Raw genomic sequence first — 17,941 nt, forward strand, 5'->3', positions numbered from 1 at the left:
AGGCTTCTAAAGCATCATATTGCATTTATTATCTGCATGAACAGGTTACATTTAGCCACTTTGGTCTCAATCCCACTTCTTTCCTCAAAAGCTCTCGCTTCCTTTTCTTCAACAGTTCTCCTTCATTACCTCTGAACAGGCATGTTTTAAGGGGAATTGAGTTTATTTGCGGCTGCGTAGAGAACTGAGCATTAACAGGACGCTTCATCACATTTTATCTGTTTTAATTCCAGCCTCTAAAAAGCCTTCTTGGTTCTTTTTCATTTCAATCCTGCACAGAGCTTTAGCAGGATTGCCCAGAATCGAAGGAGGAGCAGCAAGCAGGGACTGATTAACACAGTTGCAAAGCCAATCCTTAAAAAAGAATGATTCTTGTGGTGTTGCAAAGGCTATACTGTACAGTGTTAAGAAATCTCAGTTTTGCAATTACATTCATTGGTAGTTTGAAAGTTACCTACTACTAAGAAATACATGCACTGTCTTTCTAAGTTCACTATCTCAAACATTAGAGTCACTTCTGAATATTTTGGGCCTGATCATTCCCTATTCAAGACATAAGACTAATGTGCAAATAGCTCTTCAGATGACTCATCAGACCCTCCTCTTTGTGTGGACACATTGCATCGGGGCAATCCAGGCAACAGGGAGTCTCTGTGTGCTTCCCATATTTCCATTTATGCACTCATAGAAGTCGGTGGGGGATTCTCTCAAAGACAGAGCAGTTTTCTCTTGCTGTTTTCACAGCATCAGTAAGCACATGAGCAGTGGCATCAAGGCAGTCTGTAGACTTGGAGGTATTCAAGTACCTCCCATTTTCCAAACTCTGCATCTTGAGTAATCCCCACTGTGTGTTGAAGGGTGTGTCTGCTCTAAATGGGAATATGTAAAACACAGAGAGACTCCCTATTGCCTGGAATGCCCTGATGCAATGTTTCCATATATCTAACAACAATACCAATAACACACCAAAAGATAGAACCTAAGAATGTCGGAGTTTATTGTTGCAAAAATAGGGATAAATATGAAAGTAGAAAATGAAAAGTTTGATTATGTACAAATTTGACAGGCAATCTTAGGGTTAATTCAAGAGACAGTAGAGATAAAAGGATCCCAGTACCTAATGTGACAAGGGGAAGGCAAAAGATGCAAGTGGACATCTTTGAAACTGAGTTAAATGAATACGTAATAACATCTCTCTTCACAATTAGGTGAAACCTAGCTCGGATTGCAGTTCTAAGTACTCTAGATCATTATACCCCAGCTCTGCATCTGAGATATAAAAGGCAATAGCACCCTACAAAACTAATGAAGGTATTTCCTCACCTGATAAATTAGGGTCATGCCCACACCATATACCTAAAGCACACATATGCCACCTTAACAGTCATGGAGAACTCTGGGAACAGCAATAGCTTAAGAGTGCTGGAAATTGTAGTTATGTGAGGTCAGCACCCTCAACAAACTACAGTTTCCAGGATTCTTGGGAGGACGTCATCACTATTAAAGTGGTATAAAAGTGCTTTAACTGCATGGTGTGTGTATGACCTAGAAAAGACAGTACTGAGTTTATGCAGAATGCTTTTGAACCTCACAACCAAAGTAATTGGTTCACAATCCTCACAAACCTCACAATCAGCCATATGAACATCTCTGCTGGATCAGACCAAAGGCCTATCTAGTCCAGTATCTTGTTACCCCCCAGGGACTTCACCATCTCCCTCAGTCTACCCAACCTGGCAATCATAACCCCTTTTCAGACATGACTGCTGTTATGTACTGAAGTTCTCACCCTGGGCCAGCAGGGGGATACTGTAGATAGTTCAGGTCCACATATGCAAATAAGGGATCGAAAGTGACGTTCAGTGATTGGATAGTTACAGAAAATGGTTACTGTTGCATTCTAAATAAGCAGGCTGGCTGAACCCTTCAGTTCAGTTCTGTTCTGGCCTGTGAATAAACAAGAGCTGTTTGAAGAATTGCTGTGTCGTCTGATATGTTCACCCACAACTTAACAACTGTGGCTTCATCGGGCATGCAGGGATGGTGAGAGTAGCACAACACAAGGGAAGTTTTTCCCCCTGCACAACCAAGTATGATTCACCCAGGCATCTAAGACACAGATATCAACTAGCACTGCACTAGACCTGACAGCAAAGTTTTGCATGAGCAGAAGCTGCAACCAGGTGTCACATGGAACCTGTTGTCTCCTGGGGATCCTCTCGACAGAAGCGCTTCTACACTTTACCCTTTCTGCCATGCTAACACTTGTTCCCTTGCAGGCTTCTGCCATCAAGAGTTCTCATCTGAGATCCTGTCTTTTCGAATTATTTTACAGGAACGCATATCTTTCTGCAGAACTCACAATGTCTAAATGTTAGCATTCTCTTTGGGAAAAGGAGGGGGAGGGTTCTGTTTGTGTCTTTAGATATAGGCAGGAGGTGTTGATTTATGATAATATATTTTATCTGTGCTCATTGCTGCCTTTGCAAAAACCCTCCAGGCTGCAGCTAGTGGAGGAATGAGGCAGGCTGCTCAGGTGAGGCAGCAGCTGAAATACAAATTAGTCTTATAAGAAGGACAAGAAGCAAAAAACAGTGTCTTGTTTAGAATAGACCAGGAAACCTACAAAGCCAACAGCACATTTTTTTCACACTGCTGACCTTCTATGCATCATCTACTCCACCCTGGAATGTGCCATAGCCAAAAAACCTTTTCCATCTCTACTATATCCTTTTTGAGGTGTGGCAACACACATGGTATTTCAGGACGCATTTTAATTTTAACGCAAGCAAAAGGTCTTGGTTTTTATTAGTTTCCCTTTTGCAGAATGGTGGCTTATTTCAACAGTTGAACCAATCTACACAGAGAGCAGCAAGCATTACGTCTCATCTTGATAAGGTCCTCACTGCTGCAAAACTTATGCAGGACTGGACATTAAATTGAACAGGCTCTTTCAGTCCACTCTGCACCATATGATGACTTTTTTATTTTTTAAAGGAGATGCTTGATTATGACTCTTCCTAATCAAAGCTAGGGAGAGTGGCAGAAATTCTAGGACCTAGTACAGGGGTGTCTAACTCAAATTCATTGGGGGCTGCATCAGCAGTTTGGTCACCCTCAAAGGGCCAGTTGTATCTGTAGGACTTACAGTACAGGAGAGAAGGGTTCAGGCAGCCATTGGATCTGTCACATCACAGGATGGCATGTGCTCAATATAAAAACAAGTGGAGGTTTCCTGAATGCATGTAAAATGGAGGTTTCCTGTATAGAACGGCCGGCGCTGCTAGAGGGCAGACGCTCTCTGGCTTGTAGGCTGCCACGCATGTGCTGAAGAGGCAGCTTTCTTGTGTCAAAAAAAAAAAGCAAGAATAAAAGGTGAAGGCTGGTAGCCGGCGGCGGCTACACGGGCCACATGACGAGGTCTGGCGGGCCGGATTCGGCCCGCGGACCTTGTGTTTGACACCCATGACCTAGTAGTTCAGAATCTGCCACAAATATCTGCATCTGACTAAGTAGTGTGAACAGAACACAGATGTTAGGGCAATATTGTCTAAAGCTTTCAGAATTGACTGTTTTAAAAAAAATTATGCAAAATACCAATGATCCAGTCACAAGCACAAATAATCCAGTCATAGTCAGAGTTAGCATTAAATAAATATAACAGAATTATTGCAAGCAACACTAATTAGTGCTCTAAGCTCTTTGATGGCAAAAGAAAATCCCAAGGTGTCCCAACAATTATTTCTTCCATCATCTTTCACGAAGTCTGGGAAACTCTGCTCTTCTGATATTTCAATGCTAAGAACTTTCAAACATGTAGGGAGATGCCACCTTACTCTGAGGTCCAGGGTTCTTCTGCTTGGGACCTCCCTAACCCAGCATGTAAATTAAAAGGGCTAGGACAAGTAAACAGGAGCAGAAAGTAAAAGGACAAACTTTTGGCAGAGACACTTTCCTTTAATTCCTACCCCATTTACTGGCCTAGTATGTACCATCCATCCATTAAGTCTCTTCCATCAGCAGAAAATGATGGGAGATTGTGCCAGTAATAGAAGCCATCAGGTCAGCTCCTGTCAGTGGATGTGTGAGAGCCCAGATGGCCAGCACTAATGAAATGAAGTTCTCTATAATTTAAGAGGTAAGCCATTAATCAGGTAATCACACAGTCTAATGGAGTAATGGCTTCTGCCCTGATTATCATGAATCCAATATTCCCTATATGGGGGACAAATAGACTCAGAATGTTTAATATGCCTATGTTTACAGAAGTTACCATCTAGATTGTCCAGAGTATGGGGCATTTATTGAATTACCAAAGGATCCTATCAGATTATAATGGTTACAAAACATTCAAAGGGGAAAAAAATATTTCACAGGTACCTAGGAAGAACAGTCATGTAACATGACTTGTGCTGACAGCTGCTTTTGTATTACTGCCTGCAATGCTCCATTGGCAATGTTACCTTTGATCTGTTGTAGTTATTTTCAGGTTAGATCCATGTAACTATTCTGTCTTTGCTGCGTGACGTTCCACAGAGCATATACTTTGTGGATTCTCGCACCATCCATAGAGTTTTGAGTGATTCTATCAAGGACCTCAGGCATCGTGTCTCATTTGTTCCACCTTGTACAGAAATGAAGGGTGTGTGTGTCTGTGTGTGTGTGTGTGTGTGTGTGTGTGTATCTTTACTGAAAAAAATTACAGAGGGATTCCTCTGCCCCTTGCTGCTAGATCTAAGGACAACAGAATAAATGTATATGTGACTATAGGAAACAACATACTAATTCCAGTATTGCTTTAGCAACAGAGCCACAAAAGAAACTTGGTGCAGCCTCTTATTATCTTATGCTGTGAATTTTAGATCTATTTTACGATTTATTTATTTTAGAACTTTTTTTATTATACTGCACTTTTTTTATTTGTACTTCTTTTTATTCTATTGATTTGACTTACTTCAATAAAAAAATATTTTAAAAAGAACAGTTTCATTACTAAAGAGTTAATGTTAGGAACAAAGATAACTTCACTGGGAGATAGGAAGCACTTTGGAAGGTGGTGAACTGAGCAAATAGTTTTACTCAAAGCCATTAAATATGATTGAAGTCTATATTAAAAAACAAAAAAACCAGACTGGTACAAGAAACATGAAGACCAAAACAGAAAGACATCCCCCATAATGCACACTTTTATTTGAAGAATGAATAAGCAGAAATGATCACACATTCCAGGGTACAAGTAGCAAGGACATCACCAGAGTTGTCTTGGTACCCTTAACAAATAAGAACCATGAATTTCAATTACATAGCTCAGTGGCTAAGATGAGCTCGATTACCAGTTTAAATTGCTTATCATCTGTAACTAACGTTACAGATAATTATAAAAGAAAACTTTTACAATCCAGCCACGTTAGATCACAAGCAACATTTCTTAAAGTGGGTGGGGGTGGGGGTGGGAGGAAGTAAATTTAAGAACATAGGAAGACCCTGCTGGATCAGGCCAATGGCCCATCTAGTCCAGCATCCTGTTCTCAAAGTGACCAACCAGTTGCTTGTGGCAAACCTGCAAGCAAGAGTCCTCATCCCTCCTGCAGTTTCCTGCAACTGGTTTTCAGAAGCTGTGGAGGCAGAGCATAGCCATCATGGCTAAAGGCCACTGACAGCCCTCTCCGCTGTGAATTGATCTAGTTCTCTTTTTAAAGCCATCTAAGTTGGTGATCATCATTACTTCCTGTGGGAGTGAGTTCCGTATTTTAACTACGCGCTATGTGATGAATAATAATTTAGTTTTACTATTAAAGAATTCCGGCTTGTCATGATGTTCAAAGTATCAATTCTGGTTTAAAGTAAACGATGGTTATTCTAATAAACCAGCTTTGTATCACCATATGTTTCAAGTTAACTTGTTAAGAAATTAAAGAATCGCTGCTTCAAATGCAATGACAATTCAGGATTCTTCAAATGTGAAAGTAAACTCCGGTCAAATCCTTTCAGCTGCATAAGAAGAAAAGGGAAGAGGGGAGCATTAAAGGCTGATGCTTTGCTCAGATTGGTCCTCTTAGTCGTCATCTTCTTTGGCGATCACTTGTAGCCAAGTAAGATTGTCTTCCATAAACATGGTTTTAACAATGAGTCTGAAAGTGACTGTGGAGGTCAATTCTGGACCCACACGTCCTTCCACAGTGGGGACATTGGTTTCTGGGCGGGAGTTGATCATAGTGTGGATTTGCCAAGTGTGCCTTCCTCCTAGCACGTTTCTCCCTTGCGTCCTGAGTTCAAGTGTCTTCAAAGCCCATGACACCTTTGGTAAAGGCTGTTCTCCAACTGGAGCGCTCGCAGGCCAGTGTTTCCCAGTTGTCAGTGTTTATACTACATTTTTTTATATTTGCCTTGAGACAGTCTTTAAACCTCTTTTGTTGACCACCAGCATTACGCTTTCCATTTTTAAGTTTGGAATAGAGTAGTTGCTTTGGAAGACGATCATCAGGCATCCGCACAACATGACCAGTCCAATGAAGTTGATGTTGAAGAATCATTGTTTCAACACTTGTGATCTTTGCTTCTGCCAGTACACTGATATTAGTGTGAAGGAATCTTTTGAGGAGTTGGAGATGGCGTTTATAAGTGGACCATGTTTCACAAGCATATAGTAAGGTTGATAGTATAATAGCTTTATAAACAAGCATTTTGGTTTCCCTGCGAATGTCGTGGTCCTCAAACACTCTGCACTTCAATCGGAAGAAAGCCACACTTGCAAGCTCAGGCAACACTGGATTTTGGCATCAATGTTGGCCCTTGTGGAAAGATAACTGCCTAGGTAGTCCTCTTAGTATGTATTGATAAACCACAATTTAGTGCTAACATAGTCACTCTTTGGTGAAGGAAATATACACATCCATTCTTACATAATATATTCAAGAGGGGAATCCCCAGTCTGCAGGCCAGATATGGCCCACAGCCAGATTCCATCTGCTTTTCTGGGTTTCCTCCCATCCACCAGCTGTTCAGCAGAGAGCAGCCAAAGAGGAAATGATGCCTTCCTCTGCAAGAAAATCAAAGTGGGGTGGGGTATGTTTCAGCAGAGACATAAACCTGTAACTTAGTGGCTGATCTGTGATCGTAATAATAAAGATGGATTGACTGACATAAACATGTGTTCCTTGCAAATAATAAGAGTATCTATACATTTTGAAACTTTGTGCATACAATTTTTGGGATCCAAGTGCATTTTTGAAGTTAAAGGCATTGAATAGGTGTGTCCTGCTCATAAACTGATCTAAAATCCAACCTTTAACATCTTTCCACTGGAGATGTCCAGTAATTAGCCAAAGAAAGATTCCCCAGCTTTGTTCTAGATACTTGAAAATAAATATTTGAGATAAGCCCTGGCACACATAAATCCTTGTATATAGGATATATTTACATGCCTTTAATTCAATGGTTTTCCTGAGGGAACACATGGAATTTTACCGGATAAACTTGAAAACAGCAGCATTTTATTTTATGTACCTTTTTTATCCTACCTGTCTAATGAGATACAGCAGAGGTGGAAAATTGATGCTGTTGTGAGGAGGACATCAAGAGAAGTGCGGACTAAACAGAACGTTCTTCCATAAATCCAGTTATCTTGGACCAGCTCAATGGCTCCAAATGGCATCACCAGAACTGACACCAGCAAGTCAGCAAAGGCAAGTGAAACTATGAAATAATTGGTCTTGATTTTCCTGCAAGGAACACAAATGTATTGATTCAGAAAGACATCACCAAGATGACAATTTGTAGGACAGTGTTGCCTTCTGCATTTTAAAACACCCATCCCTTGTTATTTTATCACTCTGTAAATCAAGTGCCCATGTTGAGTATGTAAATTCCTCATGGGGCACACCCTTCTGTTCAGACAGGAGATAGTCCAGGAGATAGTCGAATGTGTGCACCAGCCTCTTTATCCACATATAGATCTCAAATTCACAAAGTACCAGTAGTAGCCTTTCATTAGCAATTAAAATTCCCACCTGCATTTGTTGGTTCGCTATCACTCATGGTGAGCAACTCTCTTTCAAAGCCATTAACATGCATACATATTGGACATGTGATGCTTCAGTGGTGAGGGACCTTAGCAGGGATTGCTGCCAGAAGTTGATTTGATGTTTTCTTTCGAGCTGTTTCCACTGAAGAGACAAGCAGCTGCTCAGTTAGAAAAGTGCCTTGTCTTTTTGACACAGTAGGAACTACTGCATAGAAAAACAACAAACAAAGCTCTTGCTGGGAATGTCGTTCCCCCCATGCATGCACAACACATCTTTCATTTAGGTTTAAGGATGTGGACTTAAAAATTCTGCAGCTCCTTCCAATCCAATCCAAATCTTTATTACAGTCATAGGCCAGCATAAGATAAAAGCCGCTACTTTAAAGAAGCCCTTACTTCATTATAGCTTCTGCAGTAATATATGTATATATTTAAAAAACTTACAGTATACTGACCATAATGCATGTTAACATCAAGATATAAATCAACACTGTAGGCAAAATGATGCTCACACGCAGAGGCAGAAAACAAAGGTCACATAAGCTTGTATGACCAATTATGCTCGTATCATACTGATTCATTAATGTCATAAAAGGCCTTTAAATAACAGGTTGTGGCTCCTCAACAATTTACACAGTCAGATTGCAATTAATATCTACAATTTCCTGATATATGGCCAAATAAGCCTAAAATAAAAAATGTGACATATCTGGCAAACTATACATTTAGAGATGTGGAAATTGATTGTGAAATGTGAGTGGATAGACTGCTTAAATGTAGCATTTATTTTTTTCCAATTAAACATACTTTTCTTTGTCAAATAAACCCAAAGCACTGTCCTTTCAGGGCAGAAGTCCTGAATCCATTCCATGTCTAATATTCATTACTGGCATAATTGCACAGTCTGTTACCCATGTCTGTTCTCCATCATCTGCTCTGCTCACTGGAGCTGGGAAATCCACAATGTCATTACAATCAGGACATGATATAGTTTTTTAGTGCACATCAAGGAGAAAGAAAACCTGGCAAGAAATTGCTATTTTTGGCAGTGTTTCCTTGTCTCTTGTTACATGTAGCTTGTGCCCTCAAAGTGCAGTGTTAGTCACTTTGGAATTATTTGGTGATTTATGTATTTTGATGATGCAAATTCTAGAAATGCAGGCACTAGATAATAAAATGATTAATCAGCTGCAATATAAATTCTAACTTTGACACTACAGGCAATCAAAGTTTGACATTACACTAATAAGCTTGTCTGGGGGAAAAGCAGTAAGAATGTTCTTTTACCACATTGTTTATGTTCACAGCTATTTTCACATTTGTCTCTTTGCCCTGGAGATTCAGATATTCCACCATTGAAAAGCTCATTCTGCCAAAGAGATTGATAGTAACATATGGATGGACTCACCTGAGTTGCCTGTCTCTGCATACAGCCACCATCACCAGAAGATTTCCCAGGATAGCCATAAGAATAACAGCAGAAATAAAGGTGAGCAGTGCAATCTTCTCTGCCACGCCAAATCCCTCAGTTGAGCTATAAAGAAAAAAATATGGGGTACTTCTTGAAAATAGAAGACTGGCTGCTTGAGACTAACTTGGTTATTTTGAATCCATATGTCAAATTCCATTTTCCAGCCCACAGCAGCCTTAACTCATTTACTGACCCTTCCCTTCAACAATGGGAATACTGTAGATTACAATTCAACAGCTCAGGACCAATCTATGTATGTGACAGGGTGTACACTGGCCACCATATTAGACTTGCAGCTGTAACTTTGGGAAGCAGCCTGATCTGTTCCAGAGCCACCCTGTGTTTTTCCAATTTGACCCACTATTTAGTGTTAAATTATATCTGTTGAAAAACAAAGCTCTGTTTTCTTCCCATTCACTATAATGGGGAATCTAAAAACTGATCAATCTCATCTAATACCCCCTTTTTGCAGAAGTGGGTGAAATTTGCAGGCATAGCAGCTCCTCCACAGTGGATTAAGTCTGCCAAATTGTAGGCAAATACATCCAGGAATTTCCATGGAAGGTTAAATTTGATTATTTTTTTTAAGGCTCCAATTTTCTGCCAGACTCAGTGGCAACTTGCAGGCACAGCCAAATTTCCGAATGGCAACTGCCATGTCCTGCAAGGCCAGATTTTACCATTTTAGGTTGGGTGCAATAGAAGTACTATGGACTGTGGGTGGGAAACATTGCGGAGCATTGATATACAGTGGTACCTCAGTTTAAGAACAGCCCTGTTTACGAACTATTCAGTTTATGAACTCTGCAATACCGGAAGTAGTGTTTGCAAACTTTACCTCAGTCTAAGAACAGAATCTGAATGGTAAAAGGGCACCGGCGGCAGGAGACCTCATTAGGGAAAGCGCGCCTTGATTTAAGAACTTTTTCGGTTTAAAAACGGACTTCCAGAATGGATTAAGTTAGTAAACAGAGGTACCACTGTATTTAGATATTAAACCATATAGCATATAAAATGGATCTATCAAATTCTGAATCTTTCTCAATCCAGCTTGCTTTTAATTGATAATACAATTTTTGTTGTTCCACAGCTACAACTTTTGGGAAAGGAACTTTAGATATAAGTTGGAAGCTACATTCAGAAGACTCATATGCCACCACAATTTATTTCTGTATTGTACACACACAGCAACCACTTTGGCTTGGCAAAGGAAAAAAGTTGAAGCCTGGGGATTAGGCAGACAGTTACAATATGGATTGTGGGGGTCATGTTCAAGGCCCAAGAAATGAAAATAGTCATTTCCCCTTTATTTATGCTCCTGGCTTTTTCTCCTCTCTTCAGCAGCATCAGAAACCAATATATATACTGAGCCAATGTACTGCTGCAGTCAGAATGCTGGACTTGGAGCCATGGTTCAAGTCTCTGACACACAAAGTTCACTTAAATGGCCATGGGCAGCCTCACACTTTTGTTACAGGGATAAAATGAGCTAAACGCAGAGGAGTCAACCTGAGCTCTCTCGAGAAAGGCAGAAAGGCAGGGATTCAAACATGATAAATAATTTGAGACTAAGCTGGAGACAACATAGCTAAGATGGCAGCAGTTGCAGTGCAAAAATGGTTTCAAAAAATAAGATTTAATGGGTGGAATTTGCTCAGAGTTTGCTTGTCATACCTGAAAGCCAGGAAGGAACTTCATCTCATAGAGTTTGACTTTCTCTGTGATGTTGTATACTTAAGAGCCCTACCATTCCTGACTAACTACAGTCTTCAAGCTCCCCCCACCCTCTGCTAATATACGTCCGTTGCTAACATGAATGCAGAAAAGAAAGCAGAAGAGAGGAATTTAGAATTCACGCGGGTAGCCTGGTCAATATACATTTCACATTTATATCCATCTGAAGCAAGCACCACTTTACGTCTTGCGTGGGAAAGTACTCTTAAATTGGATTGTCTGGACAACTTGCCCTGCAGGCGCATTCTTTGCAGTTCAGCTGCTTTCTGCTTTGTGGCACATTGGAGCCTGAGATACTACAAAACATTCTGTCCAGAGAGAGTTAGTGAGCAGAAATTCTTGAGGCAAGGGGCTGGAGTTGATAGCCTTCTGGTCTCTCACCGTCAAGGAGAAACTTAATTCAAACTGTGCTTGCTACTCCTAGGCGATCTAATATTGCTTGCTTGGGTAAGCAGGAGAGAAAGAGCAAGAGAAGGCACATGCTGCAGGAATAAAGTCACCTTGACAAGGAAGAAGAGGGAGAAACGCAACACAGAATGCCACCCGATCCTGTGAAAGGAGATGGAAACCCTATTCAAGGTCTGCTACCTTGCACCAGAATTATATCAAATACCAGATCTCCTTCCCTAGGAGGAAACTGGGAGATATTAATCCATAAAGGCAGGGTAGGTGTTGCTAAATTATTAATCAACACAGAATTTAATAGGAAAGGTTTGGAACAGTTAGAAAATGATGACTTTTGCTTTATACGTTGAAGAAAATGCATATGTGCATCTGCACTCTAGGATATTTTTGTGGATGAAGGGCCAGCTATAAATATGACTGATAAATGATATATCTGAATTAGATTTCATAAGGCTAATAAAAAAGAATCCTTGAGATGTCTTTAATGACTCTTGCTTCTCCGCTTCCTCCTCCTTCTCAAAATGTTCATAGATGCCAAATTGCTCAGTGAGCCGTTCATAAGCAGATTATGAGCAGGCTTTCACAACAGCAGCGCTAGCTAACATTCTGAGAATCAATGGGTTGTATCCAACGAAATCATCCCATCAGTGCAAGGAGTTCTCCCATTATTTGCATGCCCACCCCAATCTGTACTAGGAGTTGTCCCAACCCTCAGGAGCAGATTTGGAGGGCATGGGGAGAGGAGACGGAGAGAAACTCCTGAAGTCCTTGAACTTACAGGATAACTTCATTGGATATAACCTATTATATTTGCTCACAATGCTCCATTAATGTAAAGTCCATTTCATTTAAAGTGGGCTGAAGAAAAAATAACTTTACAACATGCTCCAATATTTCTATCACTTCATCTATAGGACATAATTATGTAACAGATTATTTATTTGGGGGGGTCTCTTCAATGGGCAGCCTGACTCATACTGGCAAGCAACCTATGCAACACTGCTGTGTAACAGGATAATTTTCCAGACAGAAAGGCAGTTAAGGTCCATACAATAGCTTAGATTAATATCCTGGGAGTTTAAATGCAGAACAAAAGCCTACCACACTGCAAAAGGCTAGTGTAGTGTGCCTGACAATACAGACTTTGGACCCCAGAGCCAAATTCAATAACCATCCCTGTTAGGACCTCATGGGAACTGAAAATGTGTATGTTTTCAATCTATATTGGAGTATTCAAATTATTCTGATCTGCACACAAGGATTTATTTTATACAAGAATGATGGAAAATGCACAACTTTTCCAGTTCACAGAATATAAAGGTGAATTTACAGTGAACAACCAAGTAATTGTAGCTACTAACCCCTCAAAGTAGTAATTCAGAAGTGTAATTTTATTAATTCTCTAATAATTGGATAACAGTTTAGTTAATTTGGTAACTATTTTCACTAATACACAAGACGTCTTGTATCTATGCTGCCTAACATACATTTGCATTTAATGGCTGATATCTATCAGCAGAGGGATTGGCCAAAACAAAGATGAACACTGCAGTCAGTCACACACACACACACACACACACACACACACACAGAGAGAGAGAGAGAGAGAGAGAGAGAGGGAGAGAGAGAGAGAGAGAGAGAGATGAATGCACCCCCACACTTTTCTTCTGCCAATCAGAGGGAGCACAGACATCTATTTCACACACACCGCAGCTCAGCACTGAGTGGGATTCCTCTCCACCCAGTGCTATGATGGAGAGGAGTGTACCCCCAAGATGCCTACTAATCTCTCCCTCCTCTTGCACACTGCCACTGCAAGCAGGCCAGGGTGCTCCTAAAACAGGAAGGATTCACTGAGTGTTCTGACCTGCTTGCAATGGTAACATGCAAAAGGCAGAAGATGTGCCATCACAGATTTTTGCCACCACTGCTATCAAATTGTATAAGAAGGCTGGCAGACCAGGCTTACTTCTGCTCAAAGGTAGCAGGATCATGTGCCCTGGCATAAGTGTTCAGCAGGGCCTAAGTGGAACAGTCCACAAAGAATGGGCAAATCAGGGAATTTTTCTATCAGGATCTCATTGAGTCTTTAACACAATGGCTGGTCAAAACAAAACAAAATAAAATTCCTAACCCACAATAATACTACAAAGACATTGGATTCTTACCTCATTATACATGACAAAGCCATTTTCACCTTCTCACCCCTTGCTTTTTCCTGTAAGACCTATTGCAGTTGTTAAGAGTCGTCAACAGGCTCATCACAGCTATCTGCCAATCACCCATTCCCACCACCCTTCTGAGTAATACCCCTCCCCACCTTCTCACTATATAGAAGGGTCTGGAAACTTCTGTTTCAGTGTATCTGAAGAAGTGTGCATGCACACGAAAGCTCATAACAAGAACTAACTTAGTTGGTCTTTAAGGTGCTACTGGAAGAAAAAAATTTTTTGTTTTGTTTTGTTTTGACTATGGCAGACCAACATGGTTACCTATCTGTAACAATGGCTGGTTTTAGGGTAGCATGACCGGTTTGGCTGCATTAGGCACTGCGCTGAAGGGGGCGCCACAACAATTCTGTAGAACTGAGCAAGAGAGGCAGGGGGTAGGTGCCGAATTTTAACGTTGCACAGGGCACTGCAGAAATTTGAGAGCCCCAAAAGCCACTGCTTTAACAGGTAACAGAAGACGAACAGTTGCCACTTTATACATCCCTATATCTACATGATGGGTTAGCAGATGAATTTTCTGCCCATTAAATAATTCTTATAGTACAAGGCTCTTGCTAAAGAAAAGTTAACAAGGTTAAGTCATTGTCAAATAAAATACATTATGATTTAAAAATAAATAAATCCTTGGTACAGATTTTATTATGTGGAACTCCCAATAAAAGTTGCCAACACATTTCCCCCCTTGATTATATTAACCAAGATTCCACTATTGTTGGGCTAAGCCCCCATGTTACACTTTTATTATATTTGTTCAGGCACTAAAGAAAAAATTGTACTGAAATATTTTTTTCTCATACCCACTCCTTCTCCCTTTACTAGGCCAGCCACCCATACCAAGGCTTGTTTGTCTACGCCCCCTCTCATGTTCTAGCCAACTCATCTAGAGCCAAGCCAAAAAATTCAGAATTGAGGTTATATTACGAATCCGCAGCCTTCTGCTGGTTGAAAGATTGGATCTTACTGGAAAACACTGATGTCCTAGATCTGGAAGGGTTTGACAACGCCTTTGGGTGGCATGCATATTTGTGGTATGACAAGGTCAAAGCGCACAAACTGTTTAAAAACCACATTGTCAGGAGAGCAATTTTAATGGTCTGGACAAAATATAAAGACTTATTGGAGAGTAAGACTCCGAGGTGGCTCTCACCGGTGGAGGCCAAGGCACGTAAGAGACCTAATATGGAAGCCAACTGGCCTAAATATGAGGAAATTATTGAAAAGATTGGAGACAATTGGAGGTTGCAGAGCTTGGAAAGACTAAAAAACAAGGTGCGAGATTGGTTGCACTATGCACAAATTCAAGAGGTCTTTAAAGTAGATAAGAAGGTTGGATTCCAGGTGGAAAAATCGAAACTAGAGACAGAATTGTTAGAACCAAAAAGTAAACTACTTTCGAGAATGTATAACCTGCTGCTTAAATGGAATACTCAGGATGAGACAGTCAAATCCGCCATGATAAAGTGGGCGCAGGATTTGGGGCATAACATTATGTTTGAAGACTGGGAAAGGTTATGGAACACCGGAATGAAATTTACGGCATGTAGTGCCTTGAAGGAAAACATTATGAAAATGATATACCGGTGGTACATGACCCCAGTCAAGCTTGCTAAGATATATCACCTGTCTGATAATAAATGCTGGAAATGTAAAGAGGCGGAAGGGACATTTTTTCACCTCTGGTGGACCTGCCCGAAAGTGAAGGCCTTTTGGGAAATGATTCATAATGAACTAAAAAAGGTACTTAGATTTACCTTACCTAAGAAACCAGAGGCCTTCCTCCTGGGCATGGTGGACCAGAGAGTGCTTAAGAAGGACAGAACCTTTTTTATGTATGCTACTACAGCAGCAAGGATCTTGATTGCAAAACATTGGAAGACACAAGATTTACCCACACTGGAGGAATGGCACACGCAGTTGATGGACTACATGGAACTGGCCGAAATGACTGGCAGAATCCGAGACTTGGGAGAAGAAACATTCGAGGAGGATTGGAGAAAATTTAAAGACTATTTGGAAAAACATTATAAGTTGTATGAATGTTAAAAAACGCACCTTTTAGGAAATTCTAGCTTCAGTAATGTTAAATTAAAGAAATAGAAATTAAGGTACAAGGAGTCAGAGATAGAATAATGAAACAACTTTATTATGTTAAAATGAAAACGTACATGATTTGGGCCATAATATATTTGAAATTGGGTAACATGATAAAAAGGAAGATACAATAAGTATTGAAACAAGTTAACAAATTGCAGACGTTATGCATCACAGAGAATGCAGGGTTGGGAGGACGTGGGGAAGTCCAACAGATTTGGAAAAAAGAGTAAGAAAAATTTGTAACTTTCCTTCTCTACTTTTATAATATGCTCTTTATTCTTTTTTCTGTATTTCATAAAACTAATAAAAAATATTATAAAAAAAAAATTCAGAATTTAAGAACGTTCCCCCATCACCACAAGAGCAATTTAGCCAAATATTGTCTGAATATTCTTCACCACGGCTATAATGCCGCTCCTGTGCTCCCAAGAACCTGTTGGATAATTTCACATACATGCCAAATGGTACCTTTGGAAAATGCTTCCCCATATAACCACCTACAAATAGGATGGAAAGTGTCCAAAGGCCGTTTTCATTCCGCTCCAGCCTGAGAGCTGAGGTTCTCCCTCTTTGTAACTCCACCAGCCTTCGCCACCACCACAAAATTTCTTTGTGCATTTCAACATCCATTATCATTGCAAAGAAAACAGCACAAACATTTTCTCTATTAGAGGCTCCAGCTTCAAACATCCTACAGGTAAGCCAGTGTCAAAACTTCAGCAATGAAAATAATGAGGAAGGGTTCCCTTCTGAAAAAAAAAAAAGTGTACTTAATTAGGCAGATCTGTCTACTGACCATGGTACAACTTCAGCGAGAGGTAATTACAGCTTCAGCAAGTAATACACTAGTGGCTGATCAGGCTGCAACCTTGTGGCAAGTTGTCTGTTTTAGTCAGAGCTGCTGACAAGCATTAGTGATTCCAAGTCCAACTTTTTGACACTCGCTGAAAAGCTTAGCTTCGGGTCACTGCCTCTTGGTCAGCTAATGAAACGAGTGGGTCTGTTTTTGGCAAATACATTAACTTGACTTGGGCATAATTCAGTGGCTACAATTACCTCAACCATTTTGTCCTCCTGTGTTATCTTAGAAACACGACCAGAACAGCTAGTCATTCCAGTCCTATTTATAACTAAACTGGACACATTTTACAATACAGTCAAACCTCGGTTGTCGAACGTAATCCGTTCCGGAAGCCCGTTCGGCTTCTGAAACGTTCGACAACCGAGGCACGGTTTCCGATTGGTTGAAGGAGCTTCCTGCACTCAAGCGGTAGCCACATCGGACATTCAAATTCTGAAAAACATTAGAAAACTGGAACATTACTTCTGGGTTTTTGGCGTTCGGGAGCCGAAACGTTCCAAAACGGAGCCGTTCAGGAACCAAGGTTTGACTGTAACTACAAACTCAGAATCACTCCTTCAAAGCTTCAACCCGTTACTAGATTTCTTATGTCTCTGCACAAACCACACCAAATGAAAAAAGCTGTGATCCACACTTTTACTTTACCTTTTTTTTACTTAGGCAAAGAAGGCATTCATTTTTTCATATTAATTCAGAAAATAGTTGCAAAGTATACGGGAAGTATATCCATTCAATTTCTTAGAAACTGGAAGGAAGTTTGGGGAGAGGTTTTCAGCACTAGGGGAGAGGAACATAATTGGCAGGTTCATGAATCATTCCTGGCTTCATAATGCATGGTTTATGAAGCTGGCAATGAGAATCAGGCAGGGCCAGGTACTCCTCACTCTTCACTCCTCTCCCATCACACACCAACTTCAGTGTGAAGATCCCATTTTGTATTATATGTCAGCTAAGAAACTAGGAAAATAAACCAGAATTATGTTCTATCACCATCCTTATGCCTCTCAACTATGGTGCAGGATTAACTACAATAATATGGTGGCAGCAGGACCAGAGGAGCAGCACCTCTCTGAGACCTCTGGGTATAGGGCAGTATATAAATTCTAAAAAATAATAAATAA

At 40.5% G+C, this 17,941-nt stretch overlaps 1 protein-coding gene across 7 annotated transcripts in view; it reads right to left on the reverse strand.

Moving 5' to 3' along the window:
- Positions 1–17,941, reverse strand: part of HTR4 (5-hydroxytryptamine receptor 4) — a 177,108-nt gene that overhangs the window by 74,105 nt on the left and 85,062 nt on the right. For all 7 annotated transcript variants that reach the window (XR_014559376.1, XM_083719505.1, XM_083719508.1 and 4 more), the window contains 2 exons: positions 9,432–9,557; positions 7,521–7,721 (listed from right to left, as the gene is read on the reverse strand). Coding sequence is in view for 6 of the 7 variants with exons in the window: in XM_083719505.1 (XP_083575631.1) it covers positions 7,521–7,721; positions 9,432–9,557 (327 nt within the window). In the remaining variant the exon portion in view is untranslated. The remainder of the gene's footprint in view (positions 1–7,520; positions 7,722–9,431; positions 9,558–17,941) is intronic.

This window comes from Podarcis gaigeae, assembly GCF_964106915.1.
Source record: "Podarcis gaigeae genome assembly, chromosome: 2".
NCBI classification, from domain to species: domain Eukaryota; kingdom Metazoa; phylum Chordata; class Lepidosauria; order Squamata; family Lacertidae; genus Podarcis; species Podarcis gaigeae.